Source organism: Anas acuta, chromosome 2 (genome assembly GCF_963932015.1).
Source record: "Anas acuta chromosome 2, bAnaAcu1.1, whole genome shotgun sequence".
NCBI classification, from domain to species: Eukaryota; Metazoa; Chordata; class Aves; order Anseriformes; family Anatidae; genus Anas; species Anas acuta.
The window spans coordinates 107,415,775-107,436,873 of NC_088980.1; the positions used below are offsets into that span (position 1 = coordinate 107,415,775).

The 21,099-nt window shown below is 37.0% G+C and overlaps 2 protein-coding genes across 5 annotated transcripts in view; one reads left to right on the plus strand and one right to left on the minus strand.

Moving 5' to 3' along the window:
- Window positions 1-18,156, plus strand: part of ARHGAP28 (Rho GTPase activating protein 28) — a 77,843-nt gene extending 59,687 nt beyond the window's left edge. For all 4 annotated transcript variants that reach the window (XM_068671585.1, XM_068671583.1, XM_068671587.1 and 1 more), the window contains 8 exons: window positions 634-711; window positions 3,806-3,968; window positions 5,392-5,474; window positions 7,730-7,927; window positions 8,612-8,755; window positions 11,396-11,550; window positions 12,189-12,253; window positions 14,156-18,156. In XM_068671585.1, coding sequence (XP_068527686.1) covers window positions 634-711; window positions 3,806-3,968; window positions 5,392-5,474; window positions 7,730-7,927; window positions 8,612-8,755; window positions 11,396-11,550; window positions 12,189-12,253; window positions 14,156-14,247 — 978 coding nt within the window. In that variant the 3' untranslated portion in view covers window positions 14,248-18,156. The remainder of the gene's footprint in view (window positions 1-633; window positions 712-3,805; window positions 3,969-5,391; window positions 5,475-7,729; window positions 7,928-8,611; window positions 8,756-11,395; window positions 11,551-12,188; window positions 12,254-14,155) is intronic.
- Window positions 18,157-19,214: 1,058 nt separating this feature from the next.
- Window positions 19,215-21,099, minus strand: part of LAMA1 (laminin subunit alpha 1) — a 102,287-nt gene continuing 100,402 nt past the window's right edge. Inside the window, exon 63 of the mRNA XM_068671582.1 lies at window positions 19,215-19,784. Coding sequence (XP_068527683.1) covers window positions 19,624-19,784 — 161 coding nt within the window. The 3' untranslated portion in view covers window positions 19,215-19,623. The remainder of the gene's footprint in view (window positions 19,785-21,099) is intronic.

Below are 21,099 nucleotides of genomic sequence, written 5' to 3' on the forward strand. Positions count from 1 at the left end.
ACAGAAAGTAGAGCTGGTAGCAAAACTTCAGAGCTATATGAATAAATACTAAGAAAGGATTTTTTGTTCTTGTTCATTCTAATTTCTGTTAAATCAAAACTTTTTTTTTTTTAATAAAAAATTAGAGTATAAAGCCTATTGCTCTATTCACAGAAATTTCAAAATAAAATATCCTGTGATCATTTTCTAATCTGAGTTCTCAGGTCCCAGAAACATATGTTATCTATAATCCATTCCATTGTGCTCTTCATGGAGAGACTTAAACATTTCTCTGAGGTTAATTTTCCTTCAAAACACCATTGTGTTTAACCCAGTGTATCTGCCCTTTTATTAATACATTTATGTGTTGCTTGTTCTATAGCAGTGCCAAGTCCCAAATCAAGGACAGAGGGGCCTATTGTGTTATCAGCTTTCCGTACTCTCCATATGGCGGATTTCAGGGTCAGGAATATAGAGATCAAATTAGGAAGGCATACTTACATGATCTGGCTTGTTTTCATTAGCAAATTATTTAGAAATGTACCTTTTTCAAGTTAGTTTCAATGAGATCTAGGTTGAAAAAAAAAAAAAAGCAGTATTAGCAGTATTTTTAAATACTTCTGAGAATTTTCCTGGATTTTTCTTTATTTTCAGTTGCTGCTCAAGCTTGAGGAAACTGGTTTAGAAACTGAAGGAATTCTTCGAGTGCCCGGATCTGCCTCCAGGGTTAAGGTAGGCGATTGTGCCAGTTTTCTGTCTCCCGGACCACAGCTTCTGTGTCAAATAACACAGTACACAGAAATACTCACTGCGCATAAATACTGATGTATGTAGATCAGCATTTCCAGTCCTACCAGTGAAAGGGCAGATTAGTTCCTGGGAACCAATAAATCACAGAGCACGTGGTCTATTGCTTTGCATTTGTTAATGTTCTATATAAAGCATAGACTTGATGTTGAATTGAACTAAACATTGAGCGATACTTTCAGTTTATCTCTGTCATCCAAAATTGCTGTGATCTTATCTCTTTTTTAATTTATTTCAGAAATCCAGCGTTGTCAAGTTGCACTGACTTAAGATAAAGATCTTATTCTATGTCATTTTAACCTTTTTGTCATTTTGTTTCTCATTTGTCTTCTGTGATCTTACAATTTCATGTTCCAAGTGAGAGAGTTTTGGCCTGTGTTCATTGTTTGGCAGCCTAGAATGCTGTATTTTCACAGGCTATTTGCAGGCCATGAACACAGGCTAGCTGGTAGCCAATAACCTTGGCTCTACCACTACAGTGCAGTAACACTTGGAAATGTTTCTGCAGACTAACTCAATTCTTATTGAGTGTGGCAGTGTGACCATTCTTGCTTTCTGAAGCAGGAAGGCTCAGTGTGGTGGCACATGCACAAAGACTAATGTTGGGGATTACTAAACACTGATGGGCTGGGTATCATCAAAAATGACTGTACAAGAAAAAGCAACATCATGTGAAATACACCAAAGATAGGCAGCGGCATCCCAACTCCCTTTGTCTTTCTGGATTGATAAAAGTATTCAGTACCTTGCAAAGTGCCACATCTTGAAGAAGAGAACTCCTCATTTGTCCTGTACTTGTCAGATTCCTCATTTTTTTTCATACAAATACTTAGAGTATTATTTCACACAATCTCAAATTTCTCTGATGTCTCTGGGGAGATTACACAGCAGGGCTGTGCTCTGCCTAATTAAATGACTTTCTTATTCTTTGCATATACAGTGCTGTGTCTTGTTCACTCCTTATTCACAGCCTTTACCCAGGGAGATTCTATGAGATATGAGTTTATCTGTAACTTTCTTGTACTGGGTGGTAAGTCAAACTGCCCACATAAATGTTTTAAATTATTTGAGTCTTGGCTTCATTTAAGTCTGTCCAACAACCCAACCAGAAAGAGAGAGGTTGTTGTTTTTTTTTTCAAAGTAGATCCAGATTTCATCCTTCAAAGCCTTCATATGTTATTATGACATTATGATTTGAGGGCATTCCCATTTTATTTCAGTCTTGTTTGGAGAAAGAAAAGGCATATGGAAGCAATTAAAGGTTACTCTTCTGTAAAACAAAGAATAGAAGAAATAAATACAACTTTTCCTCTCTAATCTAGTCTCTAATCTAGTTTGTAACGAAAGCTCCAGTGAACCAAAAATGCACAATAATCTACTGTGGGATCAGCCATGCTAAAAAAGTGGCCAAAAAGTTTTTGAAAGCACTTAGATGCATGTGTCTGTGTGTGTGTGTATGTTTCTGTGTATAAATATCTCTATATATTCTTGCTTGTGTAGATATATGTACACATATGTGTACGTTTCAAAAATTTTGCTTTGTATTTCTACTGCTTTCGCAGCAGAAAAATGGAGAGTAGTTCTTCTCTCCTCTTGTGATTTTGATAAGGTGAGCAGAGGAGTTCTGTTCCACATTTCCCAGTCAGTTACCAAGAGAAAATTTAATCCAGGTGTTTATATGGTTTATGAGCAAAGGATGTGAACAGAGGAAGCTGTGATAGCCCAGATTACAAGAAGTAAAATGTGCTAGTAAAAATGAGATTGTAACATTATATACAAAATCCTGAATGAGTCTCTATTTCCTTTTGTGCCAGCCATTTCACTTCATTATGTGTGACCATATTTGATATGTAATTTCCTTCCATTCAAGTGAGGCATGGTAAACAAAATTCATTTTTGAAAGCTTTTCTATCCAAATGGATTGTTTGTTTTTTTGTTTTGTTTTATTTTGTTGGTGGTGGTGTGGTTTTTTTTTTTGTTTGTTTGTTTGTTTATTTGGTTGGGTTTTGTAGTAGTAATGTACATTTGACAAAAGCATGATCTGAAACCTGAATATCAACTACAGATGTATTTTGTCAAAAACAGTCTCACAAAAAAAAAAAAAAAATAACAGGCTTCTTATGGATAAGGCAGTGTTTGGCCAGTAATAATTGTGAAAGCTGCATTATTTATGGATATCCTTATATTACAAAAATCTCCTTCAATCTTATTTAGCCAAAAATTTTTTGACAGAGCTTGCATTTTCCAAACAGTGATCTGGGTTTGAAGCCAAATTCTGCTCCTAATAGGAACCTTACTGAATATTTCCCATTCACACACTTATGAAATATTGATTTGTTACCCTCCAGAGCCAAATATACCTTTGTTATAGAGCAAGATGCTCAAATGGAGAACAGGATTAAATAAGCATCCCAAACAGTATAATCAATTCTGTCTGAACTCTCTCTTGGGCTTTTGAGTGTTTGTTGTTGTTGTTGTTGTTGTGTTGTTGTGTGGGGTTTTTTTAGCATGCATCAAGTGTAGTTTTTCTGATAATTTGATGATGATTTGGTGCCTTCATTTTCCTACAAAGTGATCAAATTTAATTATCACTAACCTAACAGAAAATATCCTTCTAAAGACAGGAAGTCAAGAAGTTCAAACCACTTGCTTAAGGCCCCTGGACTAGGATGCCAACAGATTGTCTAGCAATTTCACTGGCAGTGAGGAAGAACATGCAATTTCTTTGTGATTTAAGGGTCAAAACTTCTGTATGAGTATTTTAATATGTCAAATATGTCTCTGGCAGATATCTACCTATAGTAAAAAAATTTAGCCTGCGTTTAAAAATATCCCCAGGAATTGGTTGTATTAACGTGCTCTGAACACACGGCTGTACCAGGACCACTACTGGTTTAGGGCTACTTTAATTCAGCAGTGGTGTAAACATGCCTGTTGTTTGTAAAAAGATTTCTGAACTATCTCAGATTGCCAGGTCAGAAGCAAGGACTGAAGGTCAGATGTTCCTCTTATCTTTCAGAATCTTCATCAAGAACTGGAGGCAAAATTTTATGAAGACACTTTTGACTGGGACCAAGTGCGAAACAATGATGCAGCAGGACTGCTGAAAATGTTTATTAGAGAACTCCCAAGTCCGCTCTTCACAGTGGAATATCTGCCTGCTTTCATCACTTTAGTGGAAAGTAGGTAGAAAAGGAGTTTGCATGAACTGATATTGATAAATTGCAGCAGTACAGAAGTAGAAAGAAAGAAAAAAAAAAAAAAAAGATCTACTGAGTGGCATAAGCATTTCATTTTTCTGCAACTGTTCCTTTTAAAATTGAAAAAAAAAATATATGTGTATTTAGCTTACAGTATAGATTCGTGTGAGTGACACAACTGATTATTGTGAGATTTGAACCCTTTGAACAAACAATAGTTGAGCAATACCTTTCATATGTAGGCTAATTCACACAAATCATTGATTTTATAAATTAACATTTCTGCAAGGTGCATTCAAGTCACTTCCTTTTCGTTAATATTCTGTTAGATCTATAATTTTTATTAAAGTTTATGCTGAGGTCAGAATATTCATACAAGATATATGTGATCACAGATGGCTTCAGGCCATCTGTTTTTGTTTTCAGTGTACACACGCTGTCTCATTTGGAGTACATTTCGTTCTTTTCTATTCCAGGAAGAATGCTATAGTACCTTGCAGTACCTATTGACTTTATTGTAATTTCACTTGAGCTAGGACAGAGTGAGACTATCAGGATGGTGAATTTATTAGGCAGACTGGTACAGAAAAGTTAGAACCTTTATACAAGGCTGCAGCCAAATTTCTATGTCTTCATGAGGTAGTTTAAAGGGCACAGAGAGGTGACCCCTTGTTGCATCCTTCACATAATTGAGTATGCTTCTTATAAGTCCCAGACTTCATGCAGTGACAATCACTTTCCAGTGTGGTGAAGACTGAACAGGAGAACTGTGCAAAATAAAGTGACTATTTTTCTCAGTAATAGACACACTATCCACATCACACCTTTGTTTTTCCCCCAACTCATCTTCCCAGAATGGAAGTGGGTGTAAGTTAGTATTCCCTTCCTCTTTTCTTCACACCAAATCATTATGGTATTTTGTAACTGACATTTAGCTAGAGTGCTAGATTTGGAACAAATACTTTTTAAGTTATAAATAATCAATCTCTACTCTAATGACACGAGCATTCAGCAAAATACTCAACAATATTAGTATGAAAATTTTCTGAAAACAAATATCTATTTCAGTTTGAAAAGGTGGAAAGTACTTGATCCCTGTACAACACATTCTGACCCAGATATCAGAGGGAATCTGATTAACACTGAAAAATATTGAGTCCTTGTTATTCAGACAGAATTTTATATAGCCTTATCTCTGTCTGTGACAAAGATCCCAGATGTTAAGGAAAAACCCACTCATTAAACCAAATCTATATTTGGGAAAAAAGTTGTTGTCAATCAATAGCTAAACATGCTAATCTGAACTGTCCAGTCATTGCTGTGTTTCTAGAACTGCTGACCAACCAGTTTTTTAGAACAAAATCTGTAACTGGGATTTGAAAAATGTAATTATTCATGTTCTTAGAAATCTCCAAGATCAAGTTACAGCTCCAAGCTTTGCATCTGTTGATCATGCTACTGCCTGAAGCCAATAGGGACACGGCCAAGGTAAGCTCTTTGTTTGCTATCACCTGCCATCTGTGGTGCCTTTGACTTCTAAATGAGAGACAGTTTTGTTTGTTGTTTTTTTTTTTTTTTTTGTGTGTTGGTTTTTTTTTCCTCTTAACAGTCAATGATCAGATGTTGCACCATGAAAGTATTCATCTATGTTTCTTATAATTTCCTTGAAATGGTGATCAAACTCCCTAGCTGTCATTTCTTTTACAAGTAATTAGAAATAGTTACAGAAGGTATCCAACTCCATATGTTAGTAAATGGCTCCCAGACATCATTTATTTTGAAACGTCCTTTTAAAAGAGGCATGTTCCTTTGATAGTTTGGGAAAAGAAGGTTCAGTTCCTGGGGGTTCTGTATGATTGGAATTCTCTAGGTTGAAATTAAAAGAGAAGCTGTCCCTAAGGAGTTTGCTTAATGCACCCTGAGGGCTGAAGGTGTTCCAGTTCACAGGACCAGACTGAAGGAGGTAATCCAAAGTAAAAACTCTTGAAATACATGTATATATCTGCAGCATGGATGTCAGGGCCTCAGCCTTAGCTGTTTTGCTTCACAAACCCATGCCCACATCCCTGTACCATTCCTTGATACAAACACTGTGACTACAAACATTTGGCATGGGGGGAGCTGCCAGATCTGGTTGGAGCTGTGCCCTGACTCTAAGAGACATGGTCTGGGTCTTTGGACTTGTTTCCACTTAAAGAAAACCTGGGTGAATGAGTTGCCAGGGAGCCACAGATGTTTCATCAGGTTCCCTGCTCATCAAGACCCTGCAGGTTCACAACTCAGGAAGAACTCCTGTTGGTTAGTTTAAATCTAGTTGTTGGTTATATAATAGTTGGTTATATAGTATAGTTGTTGGTTGTATAGTATAGTTAGTTGTTGGTTAGTTTTAAATATAGGACCTAAAGGGAGCCTCCAGGAAACCTGGAGAGGGATTATTTGTCAGGGAGTGTAGTGACAGGACAAGGGGTAATGGCTTTAAACTAAATAAAGGTAGATTTAGATTAGATATTAGGAAAAAAATCTTTACTTTGAGGATGGTGAGGCATTGAAGCAGGTTGCCTAGAGAAACTGTGGATGCCCCATCCATGGAAATGTTCAAGACCAGGTTAGCTGGGCCTTAAGCAACCTGGTCTAGTGAGAGATGTCCCTTGATGACCAAAGTACGGGAGTTGGAAGTGCCCTTCCACCCCAAACAACTCTATGATTCTATGATTCTATGATTCTATGATTCTATGATTCTATGAAACGAGGTACTTTCTTGTATTTATTCATAGGTGTAGAATGTGAATAAGAACCACCTTCTAAATGTTTGAAGGTCTTGCCAGTCATCTGTGAACAACAAGAATTATTTCTTGTTAAAAAGTCCATACAGACATGGAACACTATATGTAAAACATGCTAGAAGAGTGGCTTTAATTATTACTAGGCTTTTATACTAAAATAGAAATGATGACAAAACTGTGTGTGTTTCTACTTGCAATCTGTAATGAGATTTTAGAAATGTCTCCAACACATTTTCTGTTTTGTAATCCCTTGGTTTGTAAAAATGTTTCAATAACAATGTCAGGGTACAAAGATAGTGGTTTTAATGTTGTTGTGTTGCAAAAGGACTCACTGGGAGACCCCAACTCTAACCACAGCTACAATCCATCCTACTCAGTCACACAAGTAAAATTCGAATAAGCTGCCCAAAAGGGAAACGAGTTTCTTTTGAGTCTGCCATGCATGTGCAGAAGGGACATCAGAGAATAACCACTGAATGCTTCTTGCATTCATTATCCCAGAACAAAAGTCTGGGGGTTGCTTGCAGAAGTGCCTCAGATTATATCACATTTGAAGAGAGGCTGATCACCCTGATTATGGTAACATATAAAGTCTTGACCAGATAGATCAAAATGGACACTTGGAAACCTATTAAGAAATTAATTATTCCATTGCAACACCTTTCTATCTTTCCTCTACTACAGGGTTCAGAGCCTTACCACAGATACTGTACTTGACTTTGGGATTTGGGATTATGCTCTAAGTGGTACATAATTTATTAAAGTATATTTTGCTGAACTACTTTTCTGTGGTTGATGTTGTAACTGTGACAGCAAGAAATCCAAAATAGAATACAAAAGCCCCTAAATTTCACTTCCAAGTGCAAACATCGCAGCTTTCTAGCCATATAGGTCGTGCATCTGGAAATGCTCATTTGAGTAAAATAATTTGTCTGAGCATAATAAGTGTTGTTTTTCCAGGCCTTTTTACAGTTCCTGAAGAAGGTGGTTGCTAATGAAGGGAAGAATAAAATGAATTTGTGGAATGTTTCTATGATTGTTGCACCAAACCTCTTCATCTACAAAGGGAAACGTGCAAACCAACAAGAAATGCAAGCAGCTGCCACCACAGCACATATTGTGCGGCTTTTAATTCGGTACCAGGACATCCTGTGGACAGTGAGTGATGCTGCTTCCCTCTTTATGGTTCCGGTACAGGGAAGGATTTTGCTATATACAGCAGAACTGTAGAAAACAGACTAAACTGAGCTTCTTTCTGAGGAAGATTTAACTATTTTACATATCTAGAATGAGATAAAATGCCAGGTACCTCTGGGAGGAGATTTACCTTGCCTATCTAAGACATTCCCTTTGCATGAATTGCCCTGTAGAGGTACCTATCCCACAGCAATTATTATATTGGAGAATTTATAGGAGAACGATTTAATCTAGATGCCTAGGTGAGATATCTACACTTGAATCAAATGAAATGACTGTTTGAAGTCTAGTCCATCAAAACATGGGCCAAAAGTATATACTACTTGCTAGACTTCTGAAAGTTGGTGTGAAGATGAAGACAGTCTTAACTCTTTTCCTCGTGAAAAAGGGAAGCTATGATGTGGATTGCAAAGGCAGTTTCCTAATAAAATTCCTACCATGGCAAACCACTAAAAAGATTGAAATGGAATGAAAGATGAATTACCAATGGTGTGTTGTTGGAGGGAAATGCTAAACCCATGTATCTTGCAGTAATAAATAGAGCTTCTGATGCATGAAATTTGGTAATTTTTTGAAGACCAAACACCAATTTTATGAGGGGGAAAAATCAAATGTTTATTCTAAGCTCTGTTTTCCTCCCTTTAGGTGCCATCCTTCCTGATTTCCCAAGTGAGAAAAATGAATGAGGCAGCAATAAACAACAGCAAGAGGCAGCTGATGTTTGACAAAGGAGTGAGAAAACTTCTGAGGAGAAAGACCATGGAGCGGGAGAGACCTGAAAGACCAGAGGTGTGATAAAAATATACCATATTAAAATGTCAGCTTTAACTAACATCCCTCCTCTGTTATCTCATAAAAGCTTCTGGAGTGTGGGGAGGAAATTCCTATAGAAGTGTTATAAAGCTACTGCTTCTTTAAATATGTCTTCAAATTTTATTTCTATTCTAAGTGCTCCCATCTGGGGTGAGTTAGACCAATATCAGACCTTCATTCTGCTTTTCTCCTTAACTCTACTGAATCTGCTACGTAATCCACCCCTTTGTCCTTTCTAAGTGGCTGACTTAAGTTTGCTTATCTCATTTGCCATATATGCCCTCTTCACCACAGTAGTGATTGTCAACATAATTGTTTGCCTATGCAGTTCCCCATACATCAAGGAACTTTCTCTTAACAAATTACGATCAATATAGTAGATGAATTCTTTAACTGTATGTAAATCAAGTATATTTTAATAGAGAAAAACAGTATGAGTGAAGGTATTAGAATAGTGGATTTTATACAAACATTTAAAATAAAAGTCCCTTAACTTTCCAGTCAGACAACAGCTTGTATATTTTGCCATACAAATAAGCTTATTCCAATTCATAACATTCTGTGATTCTATGATTTGGGACTTATCTTGAAAGATGTGCTTCCTGTCCCAATATTCTGATAAGACAAAGCACTGGGGATTGATTGAGAAAAGGCGATACACGCAGAATGATTTTTGAAATTTCCAAGTTATAAACTGTTACACACATGATGCTTTTATACATTTTGTAAGAAAATGATCATATGTAGATGGCCCTTTACAGACCTATAGATATTCTATAAATGCATGGATCTGTAGTTGGGTAATATGATGGTCCATATTAGTAGTTGCACTTACCCATGCTCTGGCACAGAACACTCGATGTTCTCCTTGCAAGTTTTGGTTTTACAGCTTTGCACTAACTTCCTAAGCAGAAAGAAATTCCAGTTGGCCCTGGAATTTTAAATTTTAAGCATCTGATGAAGTAGTTCTCAGGTCTCTGTTCACCAGATAGTCAGAGGAGAGAGGTGGATACCTTGGACGACTTCCAGAGCTCCAGGTCCAGTTCAGGCTTAGGAAAGTCTGATACAAAGATCTCCCTCTGGTTGTCTTAAAGCCACCAGCTTTTCTCCACCAACTGGATGTAGCATTTAAGAACTTACTTGAGGAACACTACTTCAGCAGACACCTCAGATGAACATACGTGTTAAGTGTAACATATAAACCAGGCAACATGGCAAGTTGTGCACATCTGTGCAACATATGCAGTCCCTATAGCAGATTTCATGTAGTACCACCATGTAGTAACTACCTTTGGCAACCAAACTAGAGGGCCTTTACATTCTTTCATGGTGATCTAAAAGAATGGAGATTGGTGAATTACAAGAGTAATCAAGGAACTGTTTGAGGCCCCTACAGATATCAGAGAATAGGCTGGAAGGAAAAAGGAGAAGACAAAGTAGGAAGGAGTGGTATTAAGAGATTGTGAGAAATAGAGAATAAACCACCTAACACAGACAACAGAGAAATTGCAAAGGGAGCATTTGGAAAAAAAATAGAAATAGAAGATATGTATGAATGGTGAATACATGCTAATTCAGCTTTTTGAAGAATTCATTTGCTTGCACTGCCTGAAATATGCTTTGGGGAGGATATACGTTTATAATGCAGACACAGACATAAGTATTTGTTTAAAAAAGAGGTCTAGGTTACTCTGTGCCAAAACTGTCCTCACTCTGGAGGGAGCACAGTGAAAGCTTCTAAGGAGAGTGCATTACTGTAGCCCCGCACCTTTGGAAAGACAAGTTCATTGATCGTAGTAATTGGTTTTGCATCTAGTAAAAAGGAAACTAACCTTGGCAGGTAGCTGAAATATGAAGGGTAAATTGGAAGCAAACTCTGTTTGGATAACTGAGTTGAATTTTGAGAGCACTTAACACAAACCCCAGGTCTCAGATGTCCTAAATTACACAGCGGCAGAGACTGGAGACTATTGTGCTCTGCTCAGCATGGTATTAACTGGATTAGCACTGGAATGCAAACCTTGCTAATTGATTTATCTTCCATTAATCATGGAAGAGTGCATAAACTTCATAGATGATTGTTTGAACCCTACACAAGGTCAAATTGCAAATTAATGGAAACCATATGGTACGTCAATATTTTACTGTACGTAAGCTTCGATATAGCTGAAGCTCTAGAATGTGGAAACAGAACTGGATCTTCATGCATTGAGAGAGTTTCATCTTTTAAGGGAAGAGCAGGCATTCCTAAATTCATTTTTATGTGTTTTTAAATAAGCTGTTGGTCCACTGAACAATGTTAAGAGAATAACTTTAAAAATCTCAGATAACAACTTGACTCAAACTATTATTGCAAGCAATTAAAATTCAAGGGCTGTAATTTATTCTGCACGTATTTCTGTGATGTTTGCCAAGGAACTTTTGTCTTTGTGTTGTATATTACCATACAGTATCTATAAATGTGCAATTATATGATTATAAAATTGTTTTTTGGATAATTAAATGAATCTATGCCTGTGATTTTTGCAAGCAACCTCAAAAGAGTTGCAGAACTGCTTCTAATCGGAGTTACAGTAACATGTGCCTTAGACTTACTCTACTGAATATTCACTTTAGGGAGCTGTCACTTTTCCCCCATACCTACAGTCTGACATACCCGAGGGGGTGATAAGAGTTTATGCTCCACTGCATTCAAAAGTCTCTATGGCAATTCAACTCAACAACCAAACAAAAGCCAAAGACATCCTGGCTCGATTCCACTGTGAAAACAGGTGGGTAAAACAGAACATTTTGTTTTTCCTGAACAGTAATGCCAGAACCATTAACGAATAGATTGTCCCCTTTTCAGAGACTCATTGTGTTACAAGAATTCTTTTTATATTCTAAAATTGCTAATTCATGGTTACATCCGTCAAAGAAAATTTAACCACTGATTTTATTCTTTAAAGTTTACTTAATAATTGGCTCCCACACAGAATCAATCTGCCCTCTGTTTTGCCACTACCAGAAACATATATTATATAGGCTTGCCACATAAAGAATACAGAGATTGTCTTACATCTGTCCGTAAAACGTTGATGATTTTATTTCTGTAAAGTAATAATTGTTAACAGCTATGGGAAATGGCAAATTGCATTTGAAAGCCTTTCCTGCAGAATCTTCCAATGTTAACACATAATTCTATTCTTTAAATAAATAATAAACAGTATAATAGAAAGCTTAGTTAACTGTGACATAGTAAACTGCCTCTGCAGCAGATATATTCTGCTCTGTTTGGTAGAAGTCCTTTTGATTAGTAAATTCATCAGAGAAGGGAAAAAAATATCAATTTTCTGCTTAATATAGATGACGGTTGATAGGGCAGAAGTTATAACACAAAAAGCAAACTGAACCTTTTCTTCTCTCCTAGCCATGGATCTTCACAGAACATGAGAGGCCAGATCCAAAGTTTACATGAAGTTGGAGGAAACATAGGTAGGTCTCCTATTTGAAAATTGAACTCCGAATATCCTTAGCCTCCTAAAACATCACAGGTCAGTACTGTTTTCACACAGCTGGGTCTTTCCTGCACTCCAGTCCATCTGCAGGAAAGGTGTCTGATCTACAGTTGTTAAAATCAATCCAAAGATGCCTGCTGACTCCAGCATGACTGGAGGAGCACCCTGCAGGATAGAGTGACCTGACAGCAAGATCTCAGCAGGACTCCTTATGATCGCTGTCGTCCTGCCAAATTCGTCTGACCTTTCACTTACCTCTCTTGCACTTACAATTGGGCATTTTTCCATGGTTAAGAGATCCTTGGTCTTCCTCTTGTGAACACATTCTACCTCACTATTACATCTTTCCCTAAAACACATTTCTGTTTCTTCCTCACTGTGTGTAAGTGTTAACCTCCCAAAATATAAACACAGAATGGAGAATTCAGCCCCTGCCTATATGGGTGTAATATATTTGTATATTTGTATACGTGTACTTTATTTATATTATGAATTCCTTGCAGTAATGATCTCTTTTTCTTCTATGTTCCATGCAGTGACATTTTTGTAATAAAAACAGTGGTTTGCCACCAAAAAAAAAAAAACGGTCAAAAACCAGATTTTAATTTGATACTACAAATCCTTACTCTCTCCTTTCTCTATTCATCCTGAAATTCTGAATGATCAGAGTCTTATCAGTTGTCTGATGAGACTCATTACTTCTAGGTTCAGCTTTAAACAGTTTCTGTAAAATTATTACAGAACACCACAGACTTATTTCAACAGTAGTCAAGAACCAAAGTCTTTTTTATTGCTATGCTCATACAAAGCTTAATTTGACTACTGGCTTGTTTTGCCTGGTTAAACAGAATGGCCAAGAGATGCTAACACAGGAGATGATCCTAAATACTTTTTGAAACAATCCCAAGTATTCCAACATGTTCTTGAAAAAAAAAATCCAGACATTTACTTTGTATACATTTTTGTTGGTGGTGATGTGTTTTGTTTTTAATATAATCCTAGATGTTCCAGGGTGCCTTGTTCCATCAATTCATTTATATTGCTTTCACTTGAATAAAATCATCAGGACCCTAGTGACATAAGTAACTGGACAAAAATTTTACTATCATCATTTGTGTCACAGCAGCATAACCTCACCAGTTAAATTGCTTCATAACCCAGCATAAACCCAATGTAATCCAACAAATCAACTTAACTCAAGCATTTATTGCCTTATTATTCAATTAGCAAGCACCAAATGCCTCTTTTAGTGCGAAAGGCAAATTGTGGCAAAGGCAGCAGGGACTTCCCAGCCAGCCAATGCTCATTTCCAGTCACCAGCCAATGAAACCCTCAAACTGCCAGACTTGAGACCTTTTTTTTTTTTTAAAACTGGAAAAACAGCAACTGCCAGAAACCTTTATATAGTCTGTATTTGTCTTTGTGAGTTCCTACATGGATGGGAACATGATTTACAGAGTTGCTGTTTCAGCATTTAAAAATAGCACAGAAAAAAAAGTTACAGAGGTATAATTCCAGTCCAGTAAATTGAAAGAAATAAAAAATATATATATACTGTGTCACTTGCTGTAATAGTGTTGTTAATAGTTATAGAGAAACCATAATATTTGTTTAACATTTGACTAAATGCCTCATCCATAAGTCTGCGTAATGAAAGGCATCCTGCCTGGAAGTGGAATTGAATTATGAATATCACTGAGAAAATCACTGGCACATTTACCAAGGCCCCTATCTGTAGCCAGAAGACATTAGCTTGACACACAAAACTCACTGTGTGCACATCAGAGACACATTCAAGGACATTTTAACATAGCCCTCTCCCATTCACTAAATGCGCTCAAAGCATGATACGATTCACAGCTGTTAATTTTTGTTTCAGGTCAGCACTGTTTGGATCCAGACGCATACATGTTAGATGTTTACCGTGCAAATCCTCAGGCAGAATGGGTGATAAAACCAAAAGCAAGCTGAAGCACAAAGCTGCAGCGTACTGGACAAAGGCCAAATGGACAACTGTGATGTCTGTCATTTTCAGAAGCTCTTGCCTTTTGCCAGAGATGAAAACAAAATGGTAGCTATCTACAGGATGTTATTCCTTCCTACCATACTGTCCAACTGATGTTGATCATATACTACTTTCGGTATAAGAATTGTCACTCCAGTTTCTGGCCAATTTGACAATAACACATCAGTTAAGCTTTCGTATGGATTGTGCTTGTGACAGTTGGCCCAGAAGTTGAGGTAGACAGACCAAGGTACGGAGGCACTGACAACAACCTGTTGCGTAGGGAGTTGTTCGTTTCCTGACCTGGCATCAGAAATTGATCTTTGGAAAGGAAATAATCCAGTGGCATCTGAGGATGCATGAAACACTACCGACCACAGCATAACACAGAAGCATCACAGAGACATTCAAGAAGGTATCTGTCAAGCATGGAACAGAGGTGCCTGACCTGCAGCAGTGCCAAGACATAGCTGTGTGATAAAATCAAACCTTTCTGCTGAAAGTAAACCTGTGCAGTGTGCATTACTGCAATATTTACATCTCTCAATCACTCCTCATGAGTACTTGGTGCTGGGGGAGGGAGGGAAGGAGGCAAGGGGGGGAACTACTGTGTAGACAGCTATACTGCTTTGTGTATGTACCACTGTATATATAACTATCAGTCTTCTGAAATCATCTGTCTGGACCTCATTACTGCATGCATTTGTAGTGCCACAAAACATTTTCTCCGTCCTTCCTCTGTCAGACACACAAGCTTCAGGAGACGAATACTAAGTGAGAAGGGGCACATCTCCTGGCTCCATCTTTTACTTGATACACTCAAGTAAATGAGTGTAATGCCACACTATGTGTTATGTGTTAATGCTGCCACTTACAGACACCAGTTTTTGTTAAATATTGTAGTGTCTTAATTTGTAATCTAATTATTTTCTTTTGTTTATTTTAGCTTCGATGTGTAAGCAATTTTTGTACTATTCAGCTACATTGAGAAGAAAGATCTTTGTCCAGACCTTGTATAACACAGCATGGAGAAGAAAAAGAGCTTCCGATGAGCAGAGGGATTTAATACTTGTTTAACATTGGCATACTAGGCCCTTAAGACCACAGCCAGACTAGGCCCAGTCGTGCTAGGGTTTTTACAAATACGTAGCAAACTGCAGCTACTTTTACAGGTTGCATGCAGTCTATGAAAGTACATAGGATGACAAGAGAACAGGGGGCTGCAACTGCCTTAGAAGTTCAGCACAGCAAAATAAGACAGGATGTCTAGTTGGCAGCCAGTCACAAGGGTGAGCATCCTTCCTCACCTAATCATCTTGCTCTGGGCTACACTTTATATAATCAAAGCATGTTTGTTAAGTAGGAAAATCACAAGTCTCCATCAAACAGAAAGTATTTTTCATCTTTGTCTTAGAAAAAAAGTGGGAACTAATGCTTTCAACACCTTCAGGGACACCACAATGTCCTTGTCATTACATTAATTAATGTATTGCACAATGAGTTCACCCACAGTGTGATCAGTGGGTCTTGTTCATCATCTGGATAGACAGATGAAACAACAGCTGGTGCTCCAGTTACCAGGTACCAATGCAAAAGCCTTCTCAACCAGGTTTTCCATGAGAACATAAAGTACATTGTCCTACAGAGAAAGCCTGCACCTTGTGATGGTCTGCTGAAGCTCTGTGATGATGATTTTCACACTTAAGAAACCCTACTCCTGGTTCAAATTTAATTGTATTCTCCCATAGTTAACTTTCTTTGTCAGTGTTCAGTGAAAGAAGTCAACATCTAATCTGTAATTTTACCAGCAACAATAACGTCTACAGAGTGCAGATCGTGCCTGTTTTTCTTTCTTGAGATTAAAAATGATAAAATTTAGCAACATTATTTTTTTGTTTACTTTAGAACAGTGTAATTTTTATATTTCTAATTTGTTTTTCATAACACTAATGGGTGCATAGTTGCAGCCAGGCTAAGACCAGGACCATTGTATTATAACATGCACTGCTTATTTTGACAACTATTTATTTTAAATATATGAGAGAGAAGAGATCTGTGGTTTGCTTATAGAACTCAGCATTAACGTTTTGTCATGTGCTTCATTCTTGATTCCCTTTAGCTCCCTCTGTGGCCATGGAGAATTCCTTCTGCTATGCTGCCCTCCTTTTTTAGCTGTAAAACAGGACTAGTACTTTCCTTGTAAAGGTAATGTGAGAATTAGTTGGAGTTAAATGCTGTACCCAGCCAAACTCCATGAGCAGAGCAGGAGTTATAAACATCCATTTAGGAAGGACAAACTCAGCAAAGGGACTTTAAGTGGAAAGTGCTTTGAATACGAAATGCATAATAGAAATGCTAAGCATCATTTTATTTATATCCAACGAAAGAGCTTTTATGACTATACAGAAAGCCTGAACATTAACTAGAGAATCTGAACTGTCATAGCGAACAAGATAACTCCTTCTACAGTACTTTCAAACACACTGACTTTCACTTTCACCGTCTTGCCCACTCCCTTCAATCTGTTCTCAATAGCTATGCAAGGGAAAGAAAGGTACAGAGCACCTGTGTTCAGGCTGTAACTTACTTAGCATGTTCTGGACCCTGAATTGAGGACTCCATCAAAATGGTTTCTTCAATCTTATTGTACTCTGCATGGGATAGAAGGGGTTATCAAAAGACTTTCACCTTTTACCACTTTGCAACTTAGAAAAGCCAAATATGATGTAGTGAAATCCATTCCATGAACAGTTGTTTCACACTAAAGTTGCCTATAACTTTGTCAGATATGCATGTTAGCAGATGAACAGTGCCGAGACTACTACAATGTGGCCAAATACCTGCTGTCTCTGAAACAGAATGGTAATTATTATTATTATTTTTTTTAATACAAATGGACCTAATGACCCATGTGTACTGTGGTTAATACTGTTACACATTAAGTTGTTTTGTGTTGTTGTGGTACACTAACTTGAATTAATACGCAGCAGACAAAGTGAACAATCTCGCCAAAATTTATAAATGTGAGATTTCAACCTAAGGCATTAGATTTCAAAATGCTAGCAGAGGTATCTGGAATTTTGCTCCTCTTGACAGCAGTTGAAGTAAAAACAAAGTTATGTTGAAAGCCATTAATAAGAAAGTGGTAGCAAGGAGGAAGAGACTTGTTCAAAAATCTCCAAAGATGCCTGAAGCATTTATATACTCCAATTTATATATTCTGTGGTTCTACAAAGACAACATTTTGCATATCAACACATACAGAAGAAGTAGGCATCAGAAACAGAGTAGAATGTTCTAACCTGTTTATTCAGCTAATGTCATTATAATGTGTGCGTGTGTGCAAATGTGTCTGTGTCTGTGTATAATAAAAACTACCTCACTCTCCATTTTCCAGTAAAAAAAATGGTTTAGAAGTTCAATATTCCAAAACTTTCTAATATTAATTTCACCTCTCCATTACTCTTTTACAGAGATAAAATGCTTCTCCTTATAAGGGGCAGTATTTGGAAATTATCTAAAATATACATTAAAAGACATATTTGAGGACATGGATAAAACTTCATCCAAACCATGTTGCCTCAATTACTGTTTGCAATGTGAACCTTATTTGATCACATATGTTGGGTTAACACACAACAAACATTGTTTCAGTTTTTATTTTCAATTGCTTTCCAGTAATGTGTATCTTCTCTGGAAAATAATACAATGCCACTAATCAAAGCAAAATGTTTGCATGTACGTTTCCCTTAAACTCCTCATTATAATGTTAAGTGTTTTGTTGAAATAAACCCATGTATTAGTGTATTTGTACAGCAGAATGTGTCCATTGTATTGTATTCATGTCAAAAATAAAAGCAATAACAACAAAAATATCTTCAAAGTGAAACACGTGGTTTTCTGATGGAAGTAGGTGACAAAAATTGCAAAAAGGTGTGGTGAATCTGTTTCAAAGGCAATTCTGTTGGTACACCACCTGAACAAGTACACAGAAAGATAAAAGACCACATTCTGCCACATTTGCTTAAGTGGAGCACTTTTGCTTCAGGAGCTTTTCTCTTGGACTACTCCAATGCACAAAACAAAATGACAGTACTTATAATCCTGCCTCACTTAAATCAACAACAAAGTACTTTAGGTTTCATTGGAGATGGTATTTTCTAAAACTATCGTAAAATAAGTAGAACGATATTGACATTGGAAGGAATTGTAAACATGCATGGAAAAAGAAAAACAAAATTATGAGGCACAGACAAAAACTCTGCTGGTTCAAAGACAAAAAGGAGAGGGAAGTGACTTATAAAGAACTACATTTAGTATAGACTCATCTGTAAGTTCCAGACATGTTTCACCACTGGTCAGTGATCCAGTTGAGTACACATTCTTACTCGAGTCAGATTCAGCGTGTAGCCCCCAAGCTACACTTTGGGAAGTGTATGGAATTGAAGCGTCATTTTAGAAAGAGAGGCAGGCATAATAAGAAAAGAGAGAGAGAACTGCTGTCTGGCCTGCTAATGAGGACATGGAAGGTGTTCCCTTTCATCCTGTAAGAAATACCGTTTTCCCAAGAAAGATGCATTAGTTCTCTTTGCAAAAATACACAGTTGTTGCCGAAGCAAACCCCAATGGTTTCTTCACCAACACTGTATTTCACATGCTTCTTTGTGCTGGGGAGTTGCTTCTTGTCCTGCCTAAGATAATGTGGCTCACAGGGGCCAGGACTGGATATTAAGCAGAAGGAATGGGGATCAGAGTTACCATATAAACTGTAAACAAGAAAATTCTATTCTTTAGACTCTGAATTCGATACCTTCAAAGTTATGCTATTAGTCTGCTGCTCCCCCTGCTGGAACTTGTACTTTTCACTTTGTACTTTTCACTTCATAACCTTACAGCTATTTTTCTTCCAATTGAAATATATGGATTGCTGAGCTACATGAAATAATGCAGTTTATTTTAGTTTTCTTACATGATCCAACATTATTGCCGGTTTATAAAATGACCAAGACACAATAAAATGAAATACTGTCAAGTAATCAAGAGAACACATATTGTAAACACTGATTAATAAAAATTCCCAAAAGAAAAATACCCAATTAATGCCATTAACATTGTAGTAGAGGTATTTGTTGTTTAGAAAAATTCTAGTTAAAATTCAGACATAGAGCTTCTTACTAAAAAAGATGACCTGAGTTGGAAACAACCAGAAAAAAAAATAAAATCAAAGAGATGCAGGTTCTCACCAAAACCTTCTTTTCATTACAAAATGAGAATGAAAAATAACAGATCAACAAACAAACAAAAAATTAACACTCTCTAATCCAGACAAGCTTTACTGCTGTTCAGTGCTCAGCCCCCGGGCAGGAATGAGGAAAGACTCCACGCAGGTCAAAAGCTTTGCTGAAGTCAAACAATTCTGCCTGTTGGCCCTTGTTCAGCACAAGGTTCCTCAAACAGCCATGGAATGAGCTCTTACTCGTGAGACAGTTTTGCTTCACGTCACCTGAAACCAAATATGAAATATGTAGAATATATCTCCAATGAAATGAAACAACACAAAGATCCAGGTTACTATTTCATAGCTTCCCATCCGTCACAAAAGAGACAGAAAAAAGAAAAAACAGAGCAACACCTAGTTCCATTCATGATCTTGGACATTCCACCATGGATGGGCATTGTTGCCTTCAAGCATTAGCCATGCACTGGGACAACTTACATGTATGCAGGAATAAATTGCCCCAGGGGACAATGGGAGATTAGAGTGGGGAAAAGAGAGGAGAAAGCCATTTTACATGTGTCTTCCAAATAAAAATTGTATCTGACAGAATATGAAGCAACAGCCGAGCTATACACAGTCATAGATTGCATTTACAAAAAAAAGGTGGTACAGAATTCAACTCTTTTTTCTATATAACCTGTGAAAAATTTCACTCTATGCTCTGTTCATTCTATAAGACCTATACTAATTAAGATCCAGTTAATTACCATTAATTCATTTTTCATAAAGAACCAAAACCTTGTCCAACTGAATGCTCTGTAACATTTTAAGCTATTATCCCTAAAGCTTTCCAAATATTTAAAAGCTGAATTTGCCCTTGAGATTTCATCACTCTGTTTTCACACAAATGGAAATATCTGAACTGACAAAGTGAAACAGTTGTTTTGATGGGCATTTGATGCTATGTTTAAAGGTACAGAATATTAAAAATGATACAAAGCCTACACAGTAATGATGTGATTCTTAAACCATAATAAATAAACATATTTCTATATGCCTACAAGAAGGCTAAGCTCATGATCATCCAAATTCAACCCTCTTAATGAACAACTTCTCCTGGTTCAAATTATCAGCTAATGAGTTACACTATTCAAACAATTCAATTATATATTTTTTGTGTTACTATCTATTTATGTTACCATTATACTATGACTGACAAGCAGTTAATTCAGAAGGAAACACACACAGAGTGAGGGAGACATATATGCATCTGCTTCAATTTGGCTTCTGCCTGCACAGTCCCTGACATTGAACACTAGCAAAAAATAAAGCAGATAAAAGCACTGTAAAAGCTTTACTTAGATGAATGTAAAAGGAAGCCTTAATATGAATTTGGCTGTAAGAGAACCAAACACGAACGTACACAAGCAGGATGCTGTGAATCCTGAGACAGACTGTGAAAGACAAGCCACATGTAGGAAATCCTTCTCATGAACTAAGGAGTAGGTTTATGTAGGAAATAAAATGATTCAGTTGATCTTGCCAACTCACACAACGGCTAAAATGCATTCCTCCACAAAGACAGAACACACAAATATTA